The following is a 22,935-nucleotide window of genomic DNA, read 5'->3' as shown; positions in this document are numbered from 1 at the left end:
TGTCTGGACTTCCCACTGTCTATAAACTGATTTTACAGAGAAGATTTTATCGGATGTCCAAATCCACTGTAACAGATCATGCTTTGAAGGATCTAGTGTCACACCATTTAGTCTACGTTTCAAAGCCTCATATTGTTGATTTTCCCGAAACCTTAGTGTGCCCCTAAACAGCAAATTCCAATCACTATTGCCCCTTAATCCACAAAAACTGCTCAGGACCTCATTCTGTTGAGTTAATCGCCTATACAGCATGGGAAATTCATCTTTAATCGCTACAGGTCCCAACCACACATGTTCCCAGAATAGTGTATCTCGACCGGAGTTTACCTGCACCTTGAACCCCTTCCAGATAGAGAATCCAAATGCCGAATCAACATTATGCCAAGAGTGCTAGTGATATACGCAAAATTAAACAAAGAATTTCTCATAACTCATATAATAGATCTATGTGAATGTGTGTATAAGTGTATATATAGAGAATACATAGAAGAATCTAGCTCTATGAAATATTGACCATTTAGAAGTGTCTTTTTATATAGAGAATACATAGAAGAGTGTTTTAGGTGAATGAATAGGCATGTGGGAACGGCTTTTTATCAGGTGAATTTACTAAAACACACTTGCACTTTATTAGATAAATTTGCTAAAAACACCATTGCACTTTATTTGGTATCATAAAGTGCAAGAGTGTTTTTAGTAAAATTCACCTAATAAAAATAAGGAAGTAGTGTTAACAAATAGGGGAGTGACAAAATCAGCTGCCTAGTTATTTTGCTTTATGTTGACAATATCTTAAGGATGATGCTAAAAATATTTTACATAATTGTAGTAGAGTTAAAAAAGAGAGAGAGTAAAATTACTAGATTGGGGCTAGATGTGAGTGAGTTTACATGAAATCACTCTTTTCATAATTACACTAATATTATAGTATCTTCTTGTATGATAACATGGTCCTTCAATGTGCGAGAATTTTCTCACACGAAAGAACAATATTAAATTCATACACATTATAACCTAGGTCACATATTCATTGAGTATGGCATTTAAAATACTCCTATTTCTATCAGTGCCAAAATAGTTCGTTGGAGAACGTCTCACTTTGACATAATAAAAGCCACTTGCAATGATGGACAATCTGAGGGCCGGGGTCCTCCGTTTTTGTTCTACATTATTGTTCTCGGTCATTGCTCCCATAAATTTTACGTAGTAATTTGATTTATTAAAAAGAAATGCTTTCACGTTCACGATCTCATGCGCATTATGTGTGTTGGAATAGACCACAATTTGTTTTAATCAGCGGAGTATAACCCCAATTTTTTTTTATCCTTGTACTCTTTTAACAATACAACTCTTTGTAAATGATTCTCCACCTATCACATAATGCATGTGCCGTGTGACTGAGAGCATAAATGCGAGCATGAAGATATATATTTCTATTTTAATAATAACATTTTAAACTACCAAACTTCACGAGAGTAAGATTAATCGATAATAAGAACAATAGAACATACCTAAAATATGTGCCAAACAACCTCCATAACGCAAGGACGGAAAATTTATCCGTCCGACAAACAGGCCCTAACGGAGGTCCCACCCTCCACAGACTCCACCCAGCCAGCCAGATAACTGCTTTGCATTTGCATGCGTCAGAATTCTGTACCGCTCCCCCACCCCACCAGTTGCTGTGTAGATAAACAAATAACCCCAAGTACCAAAGCGCAACCGTACATGGAGAGAGAGAGATAGAAGAGACGCATCGATTACATCACAGAAAAGGTAAAGACATTGCTTAGGGAAAGCGTGGTGCTGGCAGTGGAGCAGAACCCGCACGATACACTTTAGAGACAGACAAAGAACATACATACAAGAGACCTAAGTCCGGTTGAGTTTGCTTCACATACAATTGACCAAATCAATATGATTTTTACCTGTAAAGTAATTACTAAAAAATCTCCTATTATCGGCGTCAATGGCCTGCATTTGACCGGACCAGAGAGGTAGTTGATCGAGGTGCACGTAAATTGATCTGAATAATATTAAACTCTGAATATATAGAAAAAAAGAGAGACAGAGAACATAAGAGGACAAGTGTAACTACTGTGGACCAACCTTGCCAGTTTACACACTTTACACTTCAACACTTATCTCCATCGAAATGCCTTAGTCATCGTGTCATAATGCTTCAAAATGCCCTCTGCATCTGCTTTTAATTTTAGCATTACGCTCGTATTTTCAATTATAACTCTCGTAAACTTTAATAATTTGAGCTGTGTTCTGAAGATATTTTTACACTCGCACGGACATGCGAATTACTACGTGACTTAGGGTATATATTACACATAATGGAGCTACTAATGTCATATTTCAGAAGGGTTTTATAACGGGAAAAGTGGAGATTTGGTGGGGGATTAGAGGCCAAGGAAAAAAGGGTCAAGTAGTCTATGAAAAAGAGGGCATCAAAATCTATGAGAATCAGTATAGGTGACTTTGCATAAAATTGGGCTGGGGGATAGGTAAGTACCCGAGAGGGGTATTGCAAAGACAAAGAAGGAAATCAATAATTTGGGTTTTTGGGGGGGTGGGGGTGGGGCCAAGGTGGTGGCAGGGCGTGGGGGAAGGGAGGACAGGAACATGACACTGTCGGTTGTTTCTGGCTCTCTCTCTGTGTACCCTCCACCCTCCAATCCAATCTCATCACTTCTTCATCTCTCCATTAGTTGTTTCCCACTACTTCTATTTAAGTACTCCTTCCATCCCATAATATTTGTTCGGTCTGCGAAACAAGGACTACAAAATAATGCATTTTTTTGAGAAAAAATTTAAATTTTTTTCATAAGTTAAAAGAACTCGTCGAGATCTAGTAAATTATTGAATTTTTTTTAACTTTTCTTACAAAAATAGTATTATTTTTACGTTTTCGTTTTGCGGACCGGATAAATATTATGGGACGAAGGGAGTATCTTATATGGAAAATTATTCACTGTTTTTGGATATGCACAAATAATAGTAGTACTTATTAAATTCCAAGGGGTTGGCCTAATGATGTATGGTTTGAAATTAAACGGTTTGCTCTTTCTTAATATTTTAGGTTCAATTTTTCTCGTCGACAATTTTTGAGGTCATCTCATCCATCCGCATAGAGCGCGAAAAGGCTGTGGAAGGAATGTAGGAATTAGTCTAAAAATTTTGTAAGCTGACCCCAAAGACCCTGCAATACCGGAAAAAAAGTTGCATGTTTGTTAAAAATCCGACTTGAATTGCCCTCACAAGTCTCTCCAAGCATGCTTTCAAATACTAAGCCAATTTCCAATGTGAATTCCCTTCAAATTTGAGAGCAACGGCTAAATACCACAAGCTACTCATAGTTCAAAAGAGAGTTGTTTAAACTTGTTTAGAATGACATCTATGAGGAGATGGATTTTGTGGATGTCAAATTTAAAGATGTTAACTTACCACATAAGCATTCAAAAGAATTTAACATCTCCAGATTTGAAGCTTCATGTAGAATGATTTTTACTACTTATTACACATAGCAGTATGGCAATTGTAATTCTTGAGAAAATCCAAGTAGAGTTTTTGTCTCCATTGGACATAGGCTAGATTTGTCCATTCAAAAACTGAGATTCATCAGATTAATACTATTATAAACGAAACACATTTCCTCAAAAAAAAAAAAAAAGGGGTTATGATTTTAAAAAATAAACTTGAAGAGAAATATGTTTCTTTTAGTTCATTTTGACATGACCGATAAATCAGACGAGTTAAACGAAATGAACAACTTGAATAAGTAAGAACATCATCCAAGCCATAGCATGTGCTACGAGTCCCTAACATGCTTTATATTATACACATTTATATGAGTTTTATATATAATGAGCAAAAATATATAAGCTCGTTTGCTATGCTGTCTTAGGTCTCGTTTCGGAACTCAATATAAGTACTTATTTTTTAAGAAGGCAATTTCAAGCTCAAAAATAATGTGTTTACGCAAATAATTTTTCTACCAATATGGATCTTGTTTGATAGATCTTATCGAGATCTTTTATACGGTGTAAAAAAAATAAAAAAATTATTTTCGATTTACATTATTTTTAAAATTGAAAATCTGAAATAAGTACTTATTTTTTAAAAAGGTATTCTGAAACGGGGCCTTATTAGCTAATTTTCCTTAAAATCTAAAAATGAATCTAGGCACAAATAAGCAAATTAAGCTGGAGTAATAAAACTGCATATATGTCAGACATGGCATTAACTAATGTACGTTTGTGTGGTTTTTTCCAAATCTCTGAGGTGCATTCCGGAAAGAGAAATAAATACTTATTTTTTAAGAAGATAATTTTAAGTTAAAAAATTATGTGCTTACTTAAATAATTTTTTTATCAATATGGATCTTATTTGATAGATCTCATTGAGATTTTTTATACGGCGCAAAAAAAAATTTAAAAATTATTTTTCATTTACATTATTTTTTAGTTTGAAAATGTGAAATAAGTGTATTTTTTAAGAAACTGTTCTGGAACAGGGCGTGAGTGGGACCGGGATCCTTTCGAGCAACTCCTACGGAGCACATGTAAAGCGGCCGATCCAGCCGTTTATTTTGGCACAAACGATCTGGATCGAATCTAAACACATAGAAATTTAAACTGTTCATTGCATGGTACTGCTTGCCGATCTGGCCGCTCATACACCGCTTTGCTTGGTTCTACTTGGCACTTGGCAGCATCCCATCCCCTTGGAGTGGGTTTGTGAGAGTTTTACACAATCCATGCTTATGTGTGATTTTATGAACTCGGGAGACAGGAAATGCTCCAACAACACCGAATAATTACCCTCAATCCATCTTCCTTTAGCTCCACCACAAGCAACCGAGCTGTCTCTTGTTGGTAGCAGAGAAGCAGTTTTTATCCCCATAGAATCCCCAACCTAATCCTCCTCCTCCTCCCTCTCGCTCTTTCTCTCTCCTCCCCTCCACTCTCTCTCATCCAAGACCCAGACCCATAAAGCAGCTCCTGGTGGTGCTTCTTCTAAGGTAGATTTAGGGCCCCATTTGTTTCTCCATATCCTCTTCAACCTTAGATTAATCCTTCTTTCCTAGTTCTCCCTAACCTTCAAATTCCTGTTGCACTCAGCCACTAACATTAAGGGCACCTCTCTCTCTCTCTCTCTCTCTCTCTCTCTCTCTCTCTCCATTACTACTTTTTTGCTTTCCAGTTTTGACTATCCACTCTAGAATTTAGAAGACAAGTCAGGTGAGTTATTAGCATCCAAATTGACCCAAACTTATTTACGCTAAGCTGTTCATTTTTTTGTCTGTTTATTTGCTTCTTATTTTAACAAGTACTACTACTAATCAAGTAGAGAGAGAGAGAGAGAGAGAGAGAGAGAGAGAGAGAGAGAGAGAGAGAGTTGTAGCTTTGGAAATTCACTAGCAATTAATTAATCAGATTTAGTGTTTTTTAACCTTTAAAAAATGGAATTGAAAAGTGAAGAGGGGTCATTAGGGTATACCTCCATCTTTCCAGACTCGTCAGAAACCCTAAATGCACCGCCTCTCGCTCAGCTACCAAAACGCCCGAACACAGACCACTTCAACGGCGGAGACAATAAAACCCAGCCAAAATCCGCCGCATCGGGCGGCGGCGGCAGGTTCCGCGAATGCCAGAAGAACCACGCGGCCAGCGCCGGCGGCAAGGTCCTCGACGGCTGCGGCGAGTTCATGCCCGCCGGCGACGACGGGACCCTGGAGGCCCTCAAGTGCGCCGCCTGTAGCTGCCACCGCAACTTCCACCGTAGAGAGCCCGCCGGCGGAGGCGTTTTCTCGCGGCGGGCGATGGTGCTTCCGCTACAGCTCCCTCCGCCGCCGTTGAGCCACCGCCAGGCCAATCACTGGGCTCCAGTCGTGCAACCGGTGAAAATGGCCGTTATTGGCGGCGGCGGCGGTAGGGGAAACGGTGGTACGGATTCGTCGAGTGAGGATTTGAATTTTAACGCGGCGGTGGGTGGCGGTGGTGGTCCGCCGCCACCGCCGCCGTTCGTGATGTCGAAGAAGCGGTTCCGGACGAGGTTCACGGCGGAGCAGAAGGGTAAGATGATGGAGTACGCGGAGAAGGTGGGGTGGAGGATACCGAGGGAGGACGACGCGGAGGTGCAGAGGTTTTGCGGCGAGATTGGGGTGAAGAGGCAGGTGTTCAAGGTGTGGATGCACAATAACAAGAACTCCACCAAGAAGTTGGGTCAGAATCAGGAGGAGGAGGAGGAATCATGAATTGGGAGTGAGGGATGTAAGGATTTTAAATAAAGTCCGTTATGAATGGTATCGACCGTGACGTAACGGGATTTCAGACCTGATATCGTTATTTACCTATGTAGTGGCCGGTGCTGGCCGGCCGATATATGGTCGTATCATCATCGTTATGTTGCCTGATACCGTGATTTTTAAACCCCTTGGAATCGTTTGGATGAGGAATTGGGAGATGGTGTATAGAGGGGAGGGGAATGTATGAGTAGAGAGAAGTAGAAGATCCCAAGTAGTTAGATACTAAATATAATGCATGTAAGTCTTCTTTCATGTGTATCTTTGGTTTATTTTAATGAGATCATTTGAGTTCTTCAACATCTCTTGAATTTGATTTGCTAGGAATTCACAGGTGGGATTGCAATTGCCGCACTTGTTTATCGTTACTTGCATATATCGTTGTCTTTGAGGTTGTAGATTGAGGCGAATTCAGTACTTGATTAGTAGCGTTTTCGAATGCTGTTCCATCAGCTCGAATCTAAAATCTCGAATTACGAACCGATTTTACGTAACTGTGGGGCTAACTACACACATGATCAAATTTGTTACTCATTTGACAACCTTTGTTCTATCGGTCGAAATACCAAGAGATGGAATGCATTAAAATTAGAAGCTCAGTGATTCTGCTACTTAAAAGTCTCGAACCAATGAAGTATGTGAGATAATAAGTTGATAAAAGATGGGCAAATACTTCAAAATCCAGAAGATGATTTCGAATTCTCTCAGTTATAACTACATTGGTTGGCATGAAGATTTTCTTTTTTTGAATCAGCGAAAGTTTAGTATTGTTAGAACAATTAGATTAACACATTGAAAGGAGTTGAACTCCTGATTTTCTTTCTCTTTCTCTTGACATCTAGGCAAGATTTATTTGAGTTTTAAGAACGAGGAAGAATACCTTCTTCTCCCTTTTCCTGAATTTGGGAGGATTAATATCATCATCATACTATATAAAATATTGTTCTTCCTTACATTGGCTTTTACACGCAGGAATTTAAATATTGAGTTGTATCAAGCTAACTAGTAACAACTTTAACTGATCAAGAATGGCTTGAAATTCCGCCTGCTTAAAATTTATTAGTCTACTCTTGTCGTTGAATAGGCACGTCAATACGTCATGCAGGAACATTGATGCGTCATCTCAAGACAATTTCATTGTCACATCGCTTGCGAAGCATTTTGAGGGACGTGAGCATCTTTTCTAGAAGTCAGAGTTTTGCCGCACGTATTGACTCTACAAAAATCTTATGGTTAGAAGAGCGCAACGGTTGCCGTCGCACAACCTTAGACATGAGTTTAGACAGATAATTGAGAGTGATTTGTTTCTAACTTGTGTAACCCATCGAAAATGATTTGTTTCTTACGCCAAACATTGTTTACAATCAGATCTAAATTGATTGGGGCTCATTAAATTTCCTTTGGTCCCCTTTTTTCTAAAGGGGTCCCAATCTGGACTATGACCAAAAATCCGATTAAATTCGACAGAACCAGGCTAGTCGGTTGGTTTTCTTTTTGGTTCTGTTGAGAGCTGTCCACAAACATTGTACTGTTCTTGGGCTACGCTATTTTGCTGAATGAGACACCGGAGGATGGTCCATCGCCAGACTCTCTACTCAACGTCAGTTTCCTGGGATATGGGAGTATGGTCCAGCTCCTAGGCCCCTTTCAATCGCTTCCACAAACTCACTTTTTTCCCTTTTGGCCAAGGTTGTATACATCAGCCGAGGATTATTAGGAGATTTAGTAGGTTAGTTCACGAAAAGTTTTAAAAGCTATTTGTAGCTCCTGAAATTCCAAATGCTTTTGACAGGGTTCAAACTTTAGCGTCCTACAAGTAGAGGGCCAGAAGATGCCAACTGGACTAAAGCCCATTAACATACAAACTCACTTTCACATAGTTTAGACTACAATTTTTATTGTAGATAGAGAATTCTTTGTATTGAAATAAGAATTGGCTACTCTCCGATTCTTAATTTGGACTCGACGGGACACCCCAAATTTGGATCGCTCATTGCTGCAATCAATGCTTTGAATTTGCTCAAATACTCTTATTAATGTATGATCTAGATTTGGACTGATCTGTCCAGTGGAAAAACTTGATCTGAACCAAAAAAAAAAATTACCGTATGCTTAGTTTTGATTGGATGAGGAAAAAGTGAGCAATCCTCTAGTTGATCTGTCATTATAATCCTTGGTTTATTTTCTCGGCATTTGCTTTTATTTCTCACACACACGACAAGTGGCGTCTTCTAAGAATTTTATTTACTTTGTAGGCATGTACAGATTCACGATGCTGCAAAGCAGCCTAGCTCCATGTAGAGCGTCTTGTATGGCGTATTCAGACCGTCTATCTCGACAACCAATGGTACAGATTAAAAACAAATTCTTTCAAAAAATAGTTACGAAAGAGTTAACTTTTCCCTGAAAAAGTTCGTTTGTAATCCGTGCCATTAAAAACACTTTAGACGACTATGATGTTGCATTACAGCACTTTACTGGAGAGCATCTTTGCAGCATCTCCGGAGATAAAAGGCCGTGACATTGTGTCCCCCTTCCATCAATGTGAGTGTGTGGAAATGCTGGTATCTTTGGAATCTTTAAAAATATGCTTACAGCATTCAGAATGTAATAGTCAAAATCAAAAAGTTGCTAGAGTTAGCGATATTTGCTTAAAAAAGTATTCACATTAATCAAATTTAGTAATTTCTTAGCAACTTATCAAATTTTAGCCTTTGAATAATTAAAACTAACAACCTTTTTGCCAATAATAAAATCTAATGATCCTTACATTTTCTCAATTAAGTACACCAATCATTACATAAAAACCTTCTCTCGCTCTCAACAATGTTTCCAGAAAATTATTTTCAAAAACTGTTTTTTTTTCAAACTTAAAAAAAAAAAGTATTTACAAAAACTGTTTTTTTTTAAAAGTGTTTTTACACAAAAACTGTTTTTTTTAAAAAAAAACGGTTTCTGACAGTTTTTCAAAAAAAAAAATGCTTTTTAAAAACTGTTTTCTTTTTGAAAAAAACTATTTTCAATTTTTTTTTCACTAAACTATTTTCTTAAAAAAACTGTTATTTTTTTCAAAAAGAGTATTCAAATTATTGTCAAAAATTTTAGTTTTTAGATTTTTTTAAGTTTAAAAAGGTGATGTGACAAGTTTTGGTTATCCAATTTTGATTATTACATTGTGGACTTCTACATTGCTAACTTTAGCAATGTCTTAAATGGATAACCAAAAAGATGATGTGGCAACTTTTGGTTATCCAATTTTGATTATTATATTGCGGATGCTCTTATGCTACTATGGTAGTACTGGGACAATTTGTAAGATTTTAATTTAAGGCAAAATAGTTGGATTTGTGATTTTTTTTTTTGACAAGTGCAAATCTGATTAAGCTCAACCACAAAAATCACTGTCTAGGGATGGAATTCCATACAACAACCAACAAATACAACCACAAAACAACTAGTATCTAACAAAAGAAAACTATACAGGGAAGAAAATTCTATTAGGTAAGCCCCATTGCCTGTGGGACGCGGGGGCTCTGCTGCCCACCATGGGCAGCAGCCCCTGCCCACACCTCACACGGCACCGTTTTGGGAAGGAAAGAAAAAACAAAACTCTCCGTTTGCAATCCTAAGAAGCAGAAACGTGATTATGAAAGTCATAGAGTTAAAATTTAATTATGTTTCTTTAGAATAATATGATCAGAATAATAAGATCTTCGCGTCAATTCAAACGGATTGAAAATTGGAGCACTTAAATTTTTAATCATATTTTTTAATATATAAACGGTCTAAAAAAATTAAGTGCACTAATTTTTAATTCGTTTGAACAAATACGAAGATCTTATTATTCTGATCATATTATTCTAAAGAGATATAATTAATTTTTGTCTATAGGGCTATCATAATCACGTTTTTGATCTACAGGATCCTAAATAAAGAGCATATACTTAATTATGAGAGCCCTAGAGACAAAAATTAATTATGATACTTTAGAATAATATGATTAGAATAATAAGATCTTCGTACTTGTTCAAACGAATTAAAACTTGGCGTACTTAATTTTTTTAGACCGTTTATATATTAAAAAATATGATTAAAAAATTAAGTGCTCCAATTTTCAATCCATTTAAATTGACACGAAGATCTTATTATTCTGATCATATTATTCTAAAGAGACATAATTAAATTTTAACTCTAGGGCTCTCATAATCATGTTTCTGCTCTATAAGATTGCAAACGAAAAGTTTGGTTTTTCTTTCCTTCCCAAAACGGTGCCGTGTGAGGTGTGGGCAGGGGCTGCTGCCCATGGTGGGCAACAGCGCCCCCGCGTCCCATTGCCTGCATAGATCTTAATTCTTGCTGTACGATTCTCCTTGTGTTAAGAAAATCTCTAACACCATCTGCAACGCCTTTCATCACCTGATCATGCCCCATAGCTTTCCCCTGGATTTGTGAATTTGCATTAATGATATTAATGACGTTTTGTTGATTTATTATGAAGCTGATTAATATGATCAATACCCCTAAATAATTAATTTGATACCCATAAACATGATTCAGGAATCGTCCGAAAGAAAAGTTAGTCCATGTTTATAACTTACGGAAAAGAAAGGCAAAAGAGAAGGAAAGTTTAGAGAAAATTTAAGGCTTTAGTTTGGTTATTTTCTTCTCTTTTTTTCTCTCAAACCAAACAAAGAAAGAGGAAATCTTATGATTTTCCGTTCCTTTATTTTCTTTTCCTTAGGTTCCAAACAGGGAGACGAGACTTCTATACTCGAAATTTTAGGAACCATGCAGGGTAGCTTGAAAAGAGCTTGGCAATAGCAATTTACGTGACAAAATTGACCAAAGTGTTTTCTCCTCCGACGTATATTTTTATAGCTACTATGGGACATCAACATGTCGAATGGGGATGTAGCTCAGATGGTAGAGCGCTCGCTTAGCATGCGAGAGGTACGGGGATCGATACCCCGCATCTCCAAACCTACACCAAATTTGAAGTTTTGAACCATCAGATTTTGATGATTCGCAAAGATTTTGTGCGAATGTCTAACAATTCCAGACTTTTCGTCTCTCGGTGATATTCGGTAATAGGAACAATCTTACACCACTTCCCACTTACGTTGATTTCATTTCGCTGATCAGACTTCAATATTAGTACTTCATTACCTATTGCAAGAACTGGAAACCAAAAATATGACGAATTTAACTACAGTTGTCATTTTGGCTCTTCTTCTGAAGTGTTTGTTTGGTCGCTAGGCGCAAACGTGATTCGACCCAATTATGGAATCGATGGTTTTTTTAAACCCGTCATGTTAATCTCGACATTTGGATCTTAGATCATATCCAATTTTCTCATCTGCTGGCTTTGTATTCGTAAAAGATACTGCGATTACGGCGCATTGCTTCCCCTGTATGCACTCTGAATTTACGAATGGTAAAATCAGGTCAGTTGATCACCCGACATGATCTCGATAATTTCATGTTATGTCTCTCTTTTCGTTGTTATTCGTCGTCTGTTTACTTTAAATTCAGATTTGAGAATATTCCAGTTCTTCCTAGGTACAACTTCTAATATTCTCTGTGTTATATTTCTGTAGCCAGATTTCATGTAAATCGACTAGCACTCGTTAACTTTACACTCTGATTATGCTGTTTATGCCTAATGGGATTGGGGTTTTGCTAGAGCAAGTTCAGTCTCCCATTCTGCTCTTCATTTTCTTCAAACTTTGCAAGAATTCTTCGTGTACTTTGATTTCTACTCTTTCGTTATTCGATTACTGTGCGTGCACAAGTACATGGAGCCACCCAAGGGACATAATTAAAACCACAAATTAGGAGTACTACAAATATCGTCGCGAAGAAGAGAAATCCATTACAATAGGGACGGGTTAAAAGGACATAAAACAGTTACACACTGGTTTTATTGCAACAATTACATTGACATACCAAACACCGGGAAAAGACAGGACAAATAGGAAACACAATAACCGCGTACTTCCAAGCAATGCTCTTTACGTATCTATGCATTTGCTCTTGTTATAAAATCCATCGATTGTATACTATAGCTGCGACTTGAACTTCATTGGAGCTTCAGATTCTTTGTTAGCCTGAACGGAGCAGGGAGACAAAAGTGCTCGTTAGTTCTGCAAGAAACCTCATGCATTTTCATAGAAGATTGTGACTGATCACAATACTAAATAGGAATTCGGAGTTTTAATGAAGAATCCGATATGCCTATAGGTGATCATTATCTAGACAACAATCACGGGGTAAGAGCAGCTCCAACCAGAGCTGTCAAATCCTCGGTGGCACAAGCAACAGTCGAATTCTAAGTGGAAGAATGCTCCAAGCCAGTTGTCAAATGAGGAGCCAAATCCCACATGTGGATTTGGCATGGCTTCAACACCGCCATTTTTGGAGGTAAGAAAAGGAGATGCCAAATCTCTTTCAATTTTGATAAGTGATCGTATGACAACAAAAATATACAAATTTGACACTATGGTAGGAGAGGAAGGGTTTTGTCGATGTCAATTTGCCACGTAAGTCTTTCAAAAAAAGAAAAAAAAGATATCTCCTTATTGGAAGCCATGTTTGAAGATGCTCTAACATACCATGAACATGTGATTCAAAACATGTAGGATGAGATTTCATGTGGAATGCTTTTGGTATGTTGAATGGATGTGTTTGACTTTTATAAAATATATTGCTAAAGCTCACCTTTTCTCACGTAGGAGGGGCTTCATGAGTGACCTGTAGTTAGTGCTGACCCTCAACTATCTTTTTTTTCCGTCAAAAGTCAGTGTTTGTTAGTTGCAATTAGTGAGGTTTGAACTCCACTCGGTAGGCGAAAACACTCCACTTATGACCCTCAACTTGAAAATTCTAGTACATAAATATACTACGAAAGGTGGAAGTTTTTACAAGGTAAGTATTAGATTGTGATGGTGGACTCTGTACACATTTTGTAATCTACAGAGTCTGATTTCTTTGTGGAATACATCAGGGCATTGTCTATAGCAGTGCAAGAGAGATGCTCATTTTTTGTGTAGCTGTTTCGATTGGAGAAGCAAGTAAGAAGATTTCCAAGAGGGAATAAACTCTAGCTGCAACGCAACGATAATAACTTTACTTTGTTGAGTGATGGGTGAAGAGAATTACCTCTCAACACTACCTCTGTCCATTGTAAATGGCTCTACTGTTGCCCCCACCGGCCCTGTAACTGGGGTAACTGGGAAGAGGTACTTTGTCAGATTCTATTTGCATGATGTCCTTCACAAGGATCTCGTAATGCCTCTTCACTTCCTCCGCCGATTTCCCACCCACAGCCCTGGCTATGTTCTGCCAGCGGTCTGGGGTTTCCTTGTCAAAATAGGCTAAAGCATCTTCGAACTGCTTGTTTTGCTTGGCTGTCCAGGACGAGTTAGAACTACGCGAAGACGTGATAGAACTCGATGCCATTTCTATTATATAGTGACCGGAAATTGAGATCGAATTCAGAGGAGTTCAGTGGGAAGAAGCTTCAAAAGAAAAGAGCAGTGTGTTCCTCAGTCAAGCTACAAAGAGTAGAAGACTGAAGTCAAGGGGATGGTATGAGTAAGAGATTGCCATGCCAGCTCCTTATATACAGGAGGAAAAGGTGGTGACAGAGGAGCAAGTTGGCGCGCGGTTAATTTATTTATTTATTCGTCTTTAGGTTAGGGAACGTAAAAGAAAACGAGATTTGATTCGTTTGAGCAGAGGCCACAACATGAAACAAGGCTAAGAAGGAGAAGATACGGTAAGAGAATCAAACAAGAGTATCAAAGGACAAGATGTTCCTGAATTCCTCTTCAGAATTCATTTTCTGGTCTTTTAAATAATATCATTAGCTAGTGGCTTTTCGTAGGGAATTCACCAAGATGGTGGGGATTAGATCCCTCAATTCCAAGCCTATTAGCCATCGAGATATAGATGCGCCAAAACTGTGAATCCCTATCCCGAGAATAATTTTTTCGCGATGATATTCTGTCACCGTTGAATTCCAGTAACTTCGAGGAAAAAAATAATGTTCATTATCCTCACAGTAGGAACCGAATTACCATATGCGAAATGATATGGTGATGAAAACTGTAAGAAATGTTTATTAGAAGGAGTGGGTTTGTCCCACGTTGTCTGTCTTATGTATGTGCAAGTGTAACTCTCCAGTGTAATATAAATAAAGTTATATGTGTAAGGGTTCATTAAAAAAAACCTTATACACTTATTCCTTCCTAAACAACATGGTATCAGAGTGTTATTTTCCACCACCGTAACTGCCGCCCTCCACCACCATAGCTGCTACCCTCTACTGCCGAAACCCTAACTTACTGAAATCCTCATCTACTATAGCTGACACCATCTCACCTTAACCAGCCGCTTCATCTACTCTAGCCGACAGCCTCATTTACACCAGCCGCCGCTGCTACACCCTCCAAACCCTAATCCAGCCTTTGAAACCCTAACCCAGCCTCCGAAATCCTTCGAAACCTCACGGCGACTCACCGAAGACCCTCGTCGGCCACAACCATCCACCGATGACCCTCGTCGGTGATCCTTTTAGTCCGATATCCTAGTGCTGTAACTTATTTCCCTCCGGCGACTCTACTACAGTGCTTGTCGACCACCATCAGTGGTCAATCTTCGTCAATCTTGATTGTTCTCCTTTCGCTATGATCTGAGTTTGTTCTATCTCCATATAGACACTTCTCTGTTTCTTATTGTGATGGTTGTTTGTTTATCGATCTCATGCCTTTCTTGCGGTTGTATATGAGGTTCCTGTTGGGTCTATGTTGATGATGTTGGTGGTTGGTAATTGGTCGTTGATAATTGTTTTTTGGTGGTCGTTACTGTTTGCTCGTCGTTGGTCGGTGTCGATTAGTTGGTGATTATTGTGTTTCTGCTCCTTATGTGTTTGGGAAAATGTATGACGAGAAAATCGATGCTGATACTACTTGGGGCCTATCTCTATAGTTGTTGGTACTACTTTTGGTTCTGGTTCTATTGGTAATGGTAGTCTTTTTAGTGGCTCTCAATCTCGCAAGAGGGATGCTATTACCTCCACATCATTAAATGAGGGCAATTATGTTCTTTGGGCTAAAGCTGTTGAGCTATATTATATGGGACAGTCCAAAGACTCCTATTTGACCGGCAAGCCCTCTGCTGCTGATGCACCCACATATGGGGCCTGAAAACCCGTTGATGCTTGTATTCGTTCAGAGTTATGGAATAGTATGACAGAACAAATTGCTAGTACACTAATGTTATGTGATACAACTAGAAAGGTGTGGACACAAGCAAAAGAGTTGTATTCAGGTGTCGACAATCTCCGCCACATATATGATCTTCATATGTCTTTCTTTAATATATCTTAGGGTGATGATTCTTTTGAGGATTATTATGCTAAGTTTCGGCTCATTTGTAATGAATTGGATATTTGTGAGCCACTTTCTGCTGATATTTAAGTTATACGGCGCCAGTGTGAGCGCATGAGGGTTACTCGTTTTTTATCCGGTGCATCATCCACTTTTGGCCTTATGGGTAATCAGATTTTGGGGAATCGTGACTTACCTCCCCTCAGCGAGGTATTCAATCATCTCAGGCAGTTATCGTCTATTTCTGCACCGACTTTTGACCGTTCTGCTTTGTCGTCCTCTATTTCTGACATCTCTGTTTTCTCTGTCAGCCATAGTCGTGGTCGCGGCCATGATTCTGGGTTTAGTAGTCGTGGCCGCGATTATGAGGTAATTGGTCGTGGCTTTGGCGGCCGTGATTCTGGATTTGGAGGTCGTGGTTGTGAATCTGGAGGTTGTAATTTTGGTTGTGGCTTTGGTGGTCGTGACTCTGGTTTTGATAATCATGGGGGTTGCATATCAGGGGGAGGTGGCCGCGGTCTCGGCCGTGATTCCAAATTTTGTACTCATTATTGGGAAACAAATCATACGATGGAGTTCTATTATAACCTTCACGGCTTTCCCCAAGCTTATCAGGCTGCTATCTCTCAGGATACTGGACAGTTTATTCAATCCTCTGCCAATAGTATGGCTATTTCACCTGAGGAGTACTAGCATTTTTTTTCATTTCAGGCTGCGACAGGATCCTCTACTGATACGCTCGCTTAGACCGGTTCATCCGTTGCTTGTGTTGCCTCCTTTTCTTCCTCTTTTTGGGTTATTGACTCAGGAGCCACAGATCATATGACTAATACATCTGCTTTCTTTGATCGACAACCGGTTGGTAGAACATCTCATGTTACCTTGGCTGATGGCTCTATCACTGCTGTTACTGATTTTGGTTCAGTTTATGTCACTTACTCTCTTGCTTTGTCATCTGAATTACATGTTCCTCGTTTCCCGTTTAATTTTATGTCTGTGAGTTGCCTTACAAAATCTTTAAATTGTTCCATCACATTTTTTCCTCATGGCTGTGTTTTTCAGAATCTCAAGATGGGGAGGAAGATTGGTGCAGGCATTGAGCGAGGTGGCCTATATTACTTGATTGTTCCTCAACCTGTAACTCTTCAGACATCAGTCTCCATACCAACAACACTGTTATCTTGATCATCCCTCTCTTCAGAGTTTGAAGCACCTTGTGCCCTCCTGTCGTTCCATTAATAAGTTGGTTTGTGAGGTCTGTGAGTTTAGTAAATACTGCAGAGTCATTTTTTTTACCTAGGGTTGAGCGTTGTACGTCACATCCTTTTCAGTTAGTTCATTCAGACATTTGGAGGCCTATTCATATGCCCAATGTTTCTAGTTTTTAGTATTATGTTATTTTTGTGGATGACTTTTCTCATATCACATATATCTAATGAAAGAGCGGTCTGAATTGAAATATGTTTTTAAAATATTTTACATGGAAGTCAAAAATCAATTTGATACTTGTGCTAAGATATTTCGTTCCGATAATACCCGTGAATATTTTCACCATCTACTTTCTCAATTTTTCGCTGATCATGGCATTATTCATCAATCGTAGTGCTCTCGGACTCCACAACAAAATGGAGTTGCTGAGCATAAGATTCGACACTTGTTTGAGGTTATGCGTGCCTTATTATTTCAAATGTAGGTTCATAAGTCATATTGGAGTGACGTCGTACTCACTGCATGTTACCTAATCAACCATATGTCCTCTACGATCTTAGGTGGTTAGGTTCCTCATACGGTTTTGTTTCTCGGTTAGCCTCTCCACCCTTTACCCCCTCGAATTTTTGGGTGTACCTGTTATGTTCATGCTCTTGATCTTGATCGGAGTAAACTTGATCCCCGGTCTTTTAGGTGTATCTTTTTGGGATACTCACACACCCAAAAAGGATATCGATGTTACTCTCATACTTTACGTTGTCACTTTATCAGTGCTAATGTCATGTTCAATGAGTCGTTGCCATATTACTCGGACCCTGTTACTACAAACGATATTCTTACACTCGAGTCTGTGTTACCTATGGTTGTTCCTACTGGCACTGTTCCACCCCAACCTTTGCAGGTATATGTTCATCGTTTTCCAGCATTAGCACCGCCTCCTCATCTAGCACAAACCCCACCTCAGGCACCACCTCAGCCTACAGAACCATTCCAGTCTGCCGAACTCTCTATGCCCACACCTCCATCTTCTCCCCCATCGCCGAATCCACATGCTTCTCGATATCCGACTCGTGAGAATCGTAGTCCACCAATAAAATATGTTTTTTCTAATATCTCGAGCACTACTCATCCTATTTCTCAGTTTATCTTTTATACTCATCTCTTTACATCCCTTCGTGCTTTCACTATTACTATTTCTTCTATTTTTTTTTTCTAAAACTATTCAGGAGGCATTATCTCGATCTGAGTGGTGGACAGCTATGGCGGATGAAATGCCTGTTCTTCATACTAATGGCACATGGGAGTTGGTTATTCTTCCTATTGGAAAATCTACTGTTGGCTATCGTTGGGTCTATACTATCAAGTATCTTCCAGATGGCACTATGAAGAGCACTATGGCACTATCTTCCTCCGTTTTTGTTCCTAAAACTGTTCAGGAGGTATTATCTCAGTCTGAGCGGCGGACAGCTATGGCGGATGAAATGTCTGCTCTTTATACTAATGGCACATGGGAGTTGGTTACTCTTCCTGCTGAAAAATTTATTGTTAGTTGTCATTAGGTCTATACTGTCAAGTATCTTCCTGATGGTACTATTGAGCGTCACAAAGCTTGCCTGGTTGTTAAAGGCTACACCTAAACTTATGGTGCATGTTGATTATTCCGAAATATTCTCTCCTGTTGCCAAGTTTGGCTTTTTGCGGATTCTTATTTCTCTTGCCGCCAATCTTGGTTGACCGTTATTTTAGCTTGATGTAAAAAATGTGTTTCTCCATGGTGATCTCCAGGAGGAAGTCTATATGGAGCAACTACTTGAGTTTGTTGCTCAAGGAGAGCATCATAAGGTATGTTGTATTCATAAGACACTTTATGGACTTACGCAATCTCCTCAAGCGTGGTTTAACAAGTTTAGTGAGGCTATTCTGAGGTTTGGTATGTGTCGATGTCAATCAGATCTTCCCTTATGTCGGCTCGAAGGAAAGTATTGCTCATTGTCTATGTAGATGACATTATTATTACTGGAAAGATCAGAAAGGGAGTGGTGAGTTAAAACAGTTCTTACATAGTCAGTTTCACACTGAAGACTTGGGTAAGCTACGATATTTCTTGGGTATTAAGGTAGTAAGGTCCAAGGATATGATTAGTTTGTCCTAGAGGAAATATGTATTGGATGTTCTAGAGGAGACAGGTTTGTTGGGAGCCAAACCTGTGGAGACTTCGATGGATCCTAATGTCAAACTTTGCGTTAATCAGGGGGAGGAATTTCCTTATCCATACCAATATCGTCGCTTGGTTGGTAAGTTAAATTATCTTACCAATACACGTTCTGATAACTCGTTTGCTATTATTATGGTGAGTCAGTTTATGTCTGCTCCTTGTCTTTCACATTGGGAAGCTTGTATTCACATTGTGAAGTATCTTAAGGCTTATCCTGGACGTGACTTATTTTACCATTCCAATGGTCATTTGCGTGTTGAGGCATTTACTGATGCAGATTGAAGAGAGTCACCTTCTGACAGACGTTCAACAATTGGCTACTGTACTTTTATTGCTGGCAATTTAGTTATCTAGAAAAGTAAGAAACAAACTGTTGTTGCAAGTTCTAGTGCAGAAGTAGAGTATTGTGCCATGGCTTATACTACATATGAGGTTGTTTGACTGAGATCCTTTCTTGGGAGCTGGGATTTCGGGTACAGTTACCTATTCCTATGTATTGTGACAATCAGGCAGCAATACATATCACTTCAAACCCTGTGTTTCATGAGAGAACCAAACATATTGAGGTAGATTGTCATATCATTCGAGAGAAGGTTGAAGGTGATGTATTGGCTATGCCTTTTGTGTCCACAGGAGTTCAGATAGCAAATGTTTTTACCAAATCACTGTTTAAACCTTGTTTAAAATTTTTATGTAATAAGTTGGGATTTTGTGATATCTATTCTCCAGCTTGAGAGGAGTGTTAGAAGTGTTTATTAGAGAGAGTTGGTTTGTCCCACATTGTCTATCTTATGTATGTGTAACAGAGTAATATAAATAAAGTTATATGTGTAAGGGTTCATTAAAAAAACCCTATACACTTTTTCCTTCCTAAACAACAAAAACAATACTGGAATAGTTTTCGATTGCTGCTAATGAAATTGTCAAGCTACTAGTGCCCTTAGATTAATGTATCCCTTCTGCTCTGCATATTTTGTTCTAATTTTACTTGGAATGAAGTTCTTCTAGGTGTGGGTAAGAAAACCTGCCTCGGGGACAAAAGGAACCATCCTAGCACTTCGGCGTGGGACGTACGTACTGCAGCAAAGTTGATTAAATTCCTGTGATGATTTGCCATATGATTCCATTAGTTTACCTATGCTGACCGGAAAGGTCCGAATTTCGTGCTTTGAATTTCTATCTCCTCATCGTGGAACCCAATGTCTTCGTCATTCGAAATCTTGAAACACAGTGGCCTTCTTAGTAAAAAGCCGATGCTCGTATCATTTTACTTGGTCATTGTTAGTCATAGTACAAAGCCGATGCTCGTATCATTTTAATTGGTCATTGTCAGTCAAGTTGTTTGTGTTCCTTCCCTAAAGGAGAGATCAGGTTAGGCAACTTGCCTGGTCCTTTGCTTTGAGATACTGCCCACATGCAGGTGGTGGGCAATGGTCACTTATCATGGGTGATATTTTTCTTTGATAACTGGACGTTCGGGTCCACCTCGACTAATTCCGGGGTCCTAAAGTTAATGAACAAGTGAACCCAAACCCTTTAGTCGCCCCAAGGTTTGGAATTTTTGTCCTCTGTGGGATTCGAACATGCGATCTTATGGAGGACGGACACTTATTTCTTTTCTCATTCCCACTTGGCCAAGCCCCGTTGGGGTTCTCATGGGTGATATTCAAGCCAATGCACTGGGAATCCGTATAAAAAGTACACCATTGCTTTTATATCTAGAATCCTTATCATCCCAGGTCTGTCTCAGGGAAAGTTGATGTCAATGGGTTTCACCCCTTTTTTTCACCTTCAGAGAAGGGTGTTATGTGGCTGGGTGGTCCTTCCATATGATTGGAATTGCTGATCTGAATAGGCTTTTCGCATCGTGGGGTGTTTTCATATAGCTTGTATTAACAGAACAACATCTGCTTATCGAGAAATTTTAAGTAGAATGGGTCGTATCAAAGAGTAAAACATACGGATCAGATTCGTTCTGGGTGCGGCCCACGTCATACCAACATCGGAACTTGCGAGAAGATACTTTCGTGAATAATGTAGATAGAGAAACTAGGCAATATGTCCCATGGCCATTGAAGAAAACAAGACTTACAACAACAATAACAACTGAGAAGCAACACTCAGATATGAGGAAAGAAAATCGGTTTTGAAGCCTTATTTTAATGTACTTCTCCACACTCATGAGGTATATGTAGGCACAACCAACATGCACCTAGCCATGTACTAACAAAGAGGGTTCATGCACGACCCTTGAGATACATACATACGTACGTAAATGATACTACATACGTGAATGACCTTTTAAGTTACATTCCCGGATCACCTGTACAAGTACAACATGTGCATGTAAAATGGATACGACTATATTACTATAAGTTTGATTCCATCGCGTTCAGTTCTTTATTCTATATCATGTGTCTCACTCCCTCAGTATTTTTTGGCGTCATAAAATTTCTGTTACAAAAACAACTCCAAGGCCTGAAATTTCAACAGCTCTAGGCCCTGTAGTGCACTACAAAATGGCTTACTATTTTGAAGTACAATACAACTAAGCTTGTAAGCTGGCTGAGGTCTCAGTGGCTGGAGTCCACCAAGCAATACATGGTCCACTCATCCACACTGGAGGGGAACCTTTATTCAAAGGGAACACAGAGTTGGGCAAAAAGACAATCAGAGGAAAAAGGAGTAAAAAGGATCTTTTTTTTCCCTTATGGAATTTTCAAAAAGATCACAAGGAGATAGATAGATGCATGAGGAGGGTTCTTCTCACCACCAATGGGGATTGCTAAATCTTTGCAATTGCTGAGGTAAAACATATGCTGTGATTTGTGATTTTATTCCAAGAGATTAGATATGGTTCATCTTTTGGGAGTCAGAAGCATAATTCTTTTCTTTTCCTTTTCTTGTGTCCATTAAGGAAAATTTTCCTTTCTCGATTATACCCGCAGAGGTCAAATAATTGGTAGATTCTAGAACACTTTCCTAGTGGACGAGACGCACTCAGAATGCCGATGTTTGAGTCCAATCGTTTGCGAACTGCAATTTTTCGGTTCCCTATCCACCTAGTGGACAAGAAGCATAAGCTTAGTTTTTTCTTTTCTTGTGACCATTAAGGAAATTTTTTCTCTTTCGATGATACCCGCGGAGGTCAAATAATTGGTAGATTCTAGACCACTCTTCTAGTGGACGAGACGCACTCAGCATGCCAATGTTTGAGTCCAATCGTTGAGAACTGCAATTTTTCGGTTCTCCATCCTACCAGTGGGACGAGAAGCATAAGCTTTGTTTTTTCTTTTCTTGTGACCATTAAGGAAAAATTTTCTCTTTCGATGATACCCATGGAGGTCAAATATTCTAGACCACTCTTCTAGTGGATGAGACACACTCAGCATGCCAATGTTTGAGTCCAATCGTTGAGAATTGCAATTTTTCGGTTCTCTATCCTCCTAGTGGGACGAGAAGCATAAGCTTTGTTTTTTCTTTTCACGTGATCATTAAGGAAATTTTTTCTCTTTCGATGATACCCACGGAGGTCAAATAATTAGTAGATTCTTGACCACTCTTCTAGTGGATGAGACGCACTCAGCATGCCAATGTTTGAGTCCAATCCTTGCGAACTGCTATTTTTCGGTTCTCTATTCTCCTCAATACTCTTGCAGATGTGTGAGAAGGGAAAAGCAACACAAAAAAAAAAAAAAAAACAGAACTAGAAGGAGCTTATCGATTTTGTGTCGAATTAAAGTGTAGGGACATAGAACACACAGAACTGGTGACATAAGATACATGTTTACCAATCCAGTTTTTTGATC

General features: G+C 39.0%; 2 protein-coding genes and 1 non-coding gene across 3 annotated transcripts; 2 read left to right on the top strand and 1 right to left on the bottom strand.

Annotated features, from left to right (window-relative positions):
- Nucleotides 1-4,834: 4,834 nt before the first annotated feature.
- LOC131331026 (zinc-finger homeodomain protein 5-like) lies at nt 4,835-6,616 on the top strand. The gene is made up of 2 exons (XM_058364831.1): nt 4,835-5,354; nt 5,387-6,616. The coding sequence occupies exon 2, from the start codon at nt 5,471-5,473 to the stop codon at nt 6,263-6,265; it is 795 nt and encodes a 264-aa protein (XP_058220814.1). The 5' UTR covers nt 4,835-5,354; nt 5,387-5,470; the 3' UTR covers nt 6,266-6,616.
- A 4,602-nt stretch (nt 6,617-11,218) lies between these two features.
- TRNAA-AGC (transfer RNA alanine (anticodon AGC)) lies at nt 11,219-11,291 on the top strand. Its single transcript has one exon. It is a non-coding gene; the product is annotated as a tRNA-Ala (tRNA).
- Nucleotides 11,292-12,165: 874 nt separating this feature from the next.
- LOC131331025 (protein RADIALIS-like 4) lies at nt 12,166-13,920 on the bottom strand. The gene is made up of 2 exons (XM_058364830.1): nt 13,472-13,920; nt 12,166-12,420 (listed from the first exon to the last, which is right to left on the bottom strand). The coding sequence occupies exon 1, from the start codon at nt 13,769-13,771 to the stop codon at nt 13,481-13,483; it is 291 nt and encodes a 96-aa protein (XP_058220813.1). The 5' UTR covers nt 13,772-13,920; the 3' UTR covers nt 12,166-12,420; nt 13,472-13,480.
- Nucleotides 13,921-22,935: the final 9,015 nt, after the last annotated feature.

This window comes from Rhododendron vialii, chromosome 6a (genome assembly GCF_030253575.1).
Source record: "Rhododendron vialii isolate Sample 1 chromosome 6a, ASM3025357v1".
NCBI lineage: Eukaryota > Viridiplantae > Streptophyta > Magnoliopsida > Ericales > Ericaceae > Rhododendron > Rhododendron vialii.
The sequence above is the reverse complement of the archived record's forward strand: the minus strand, read 5'-3'. Positions and strand labels throughout refer to the sequence as shown.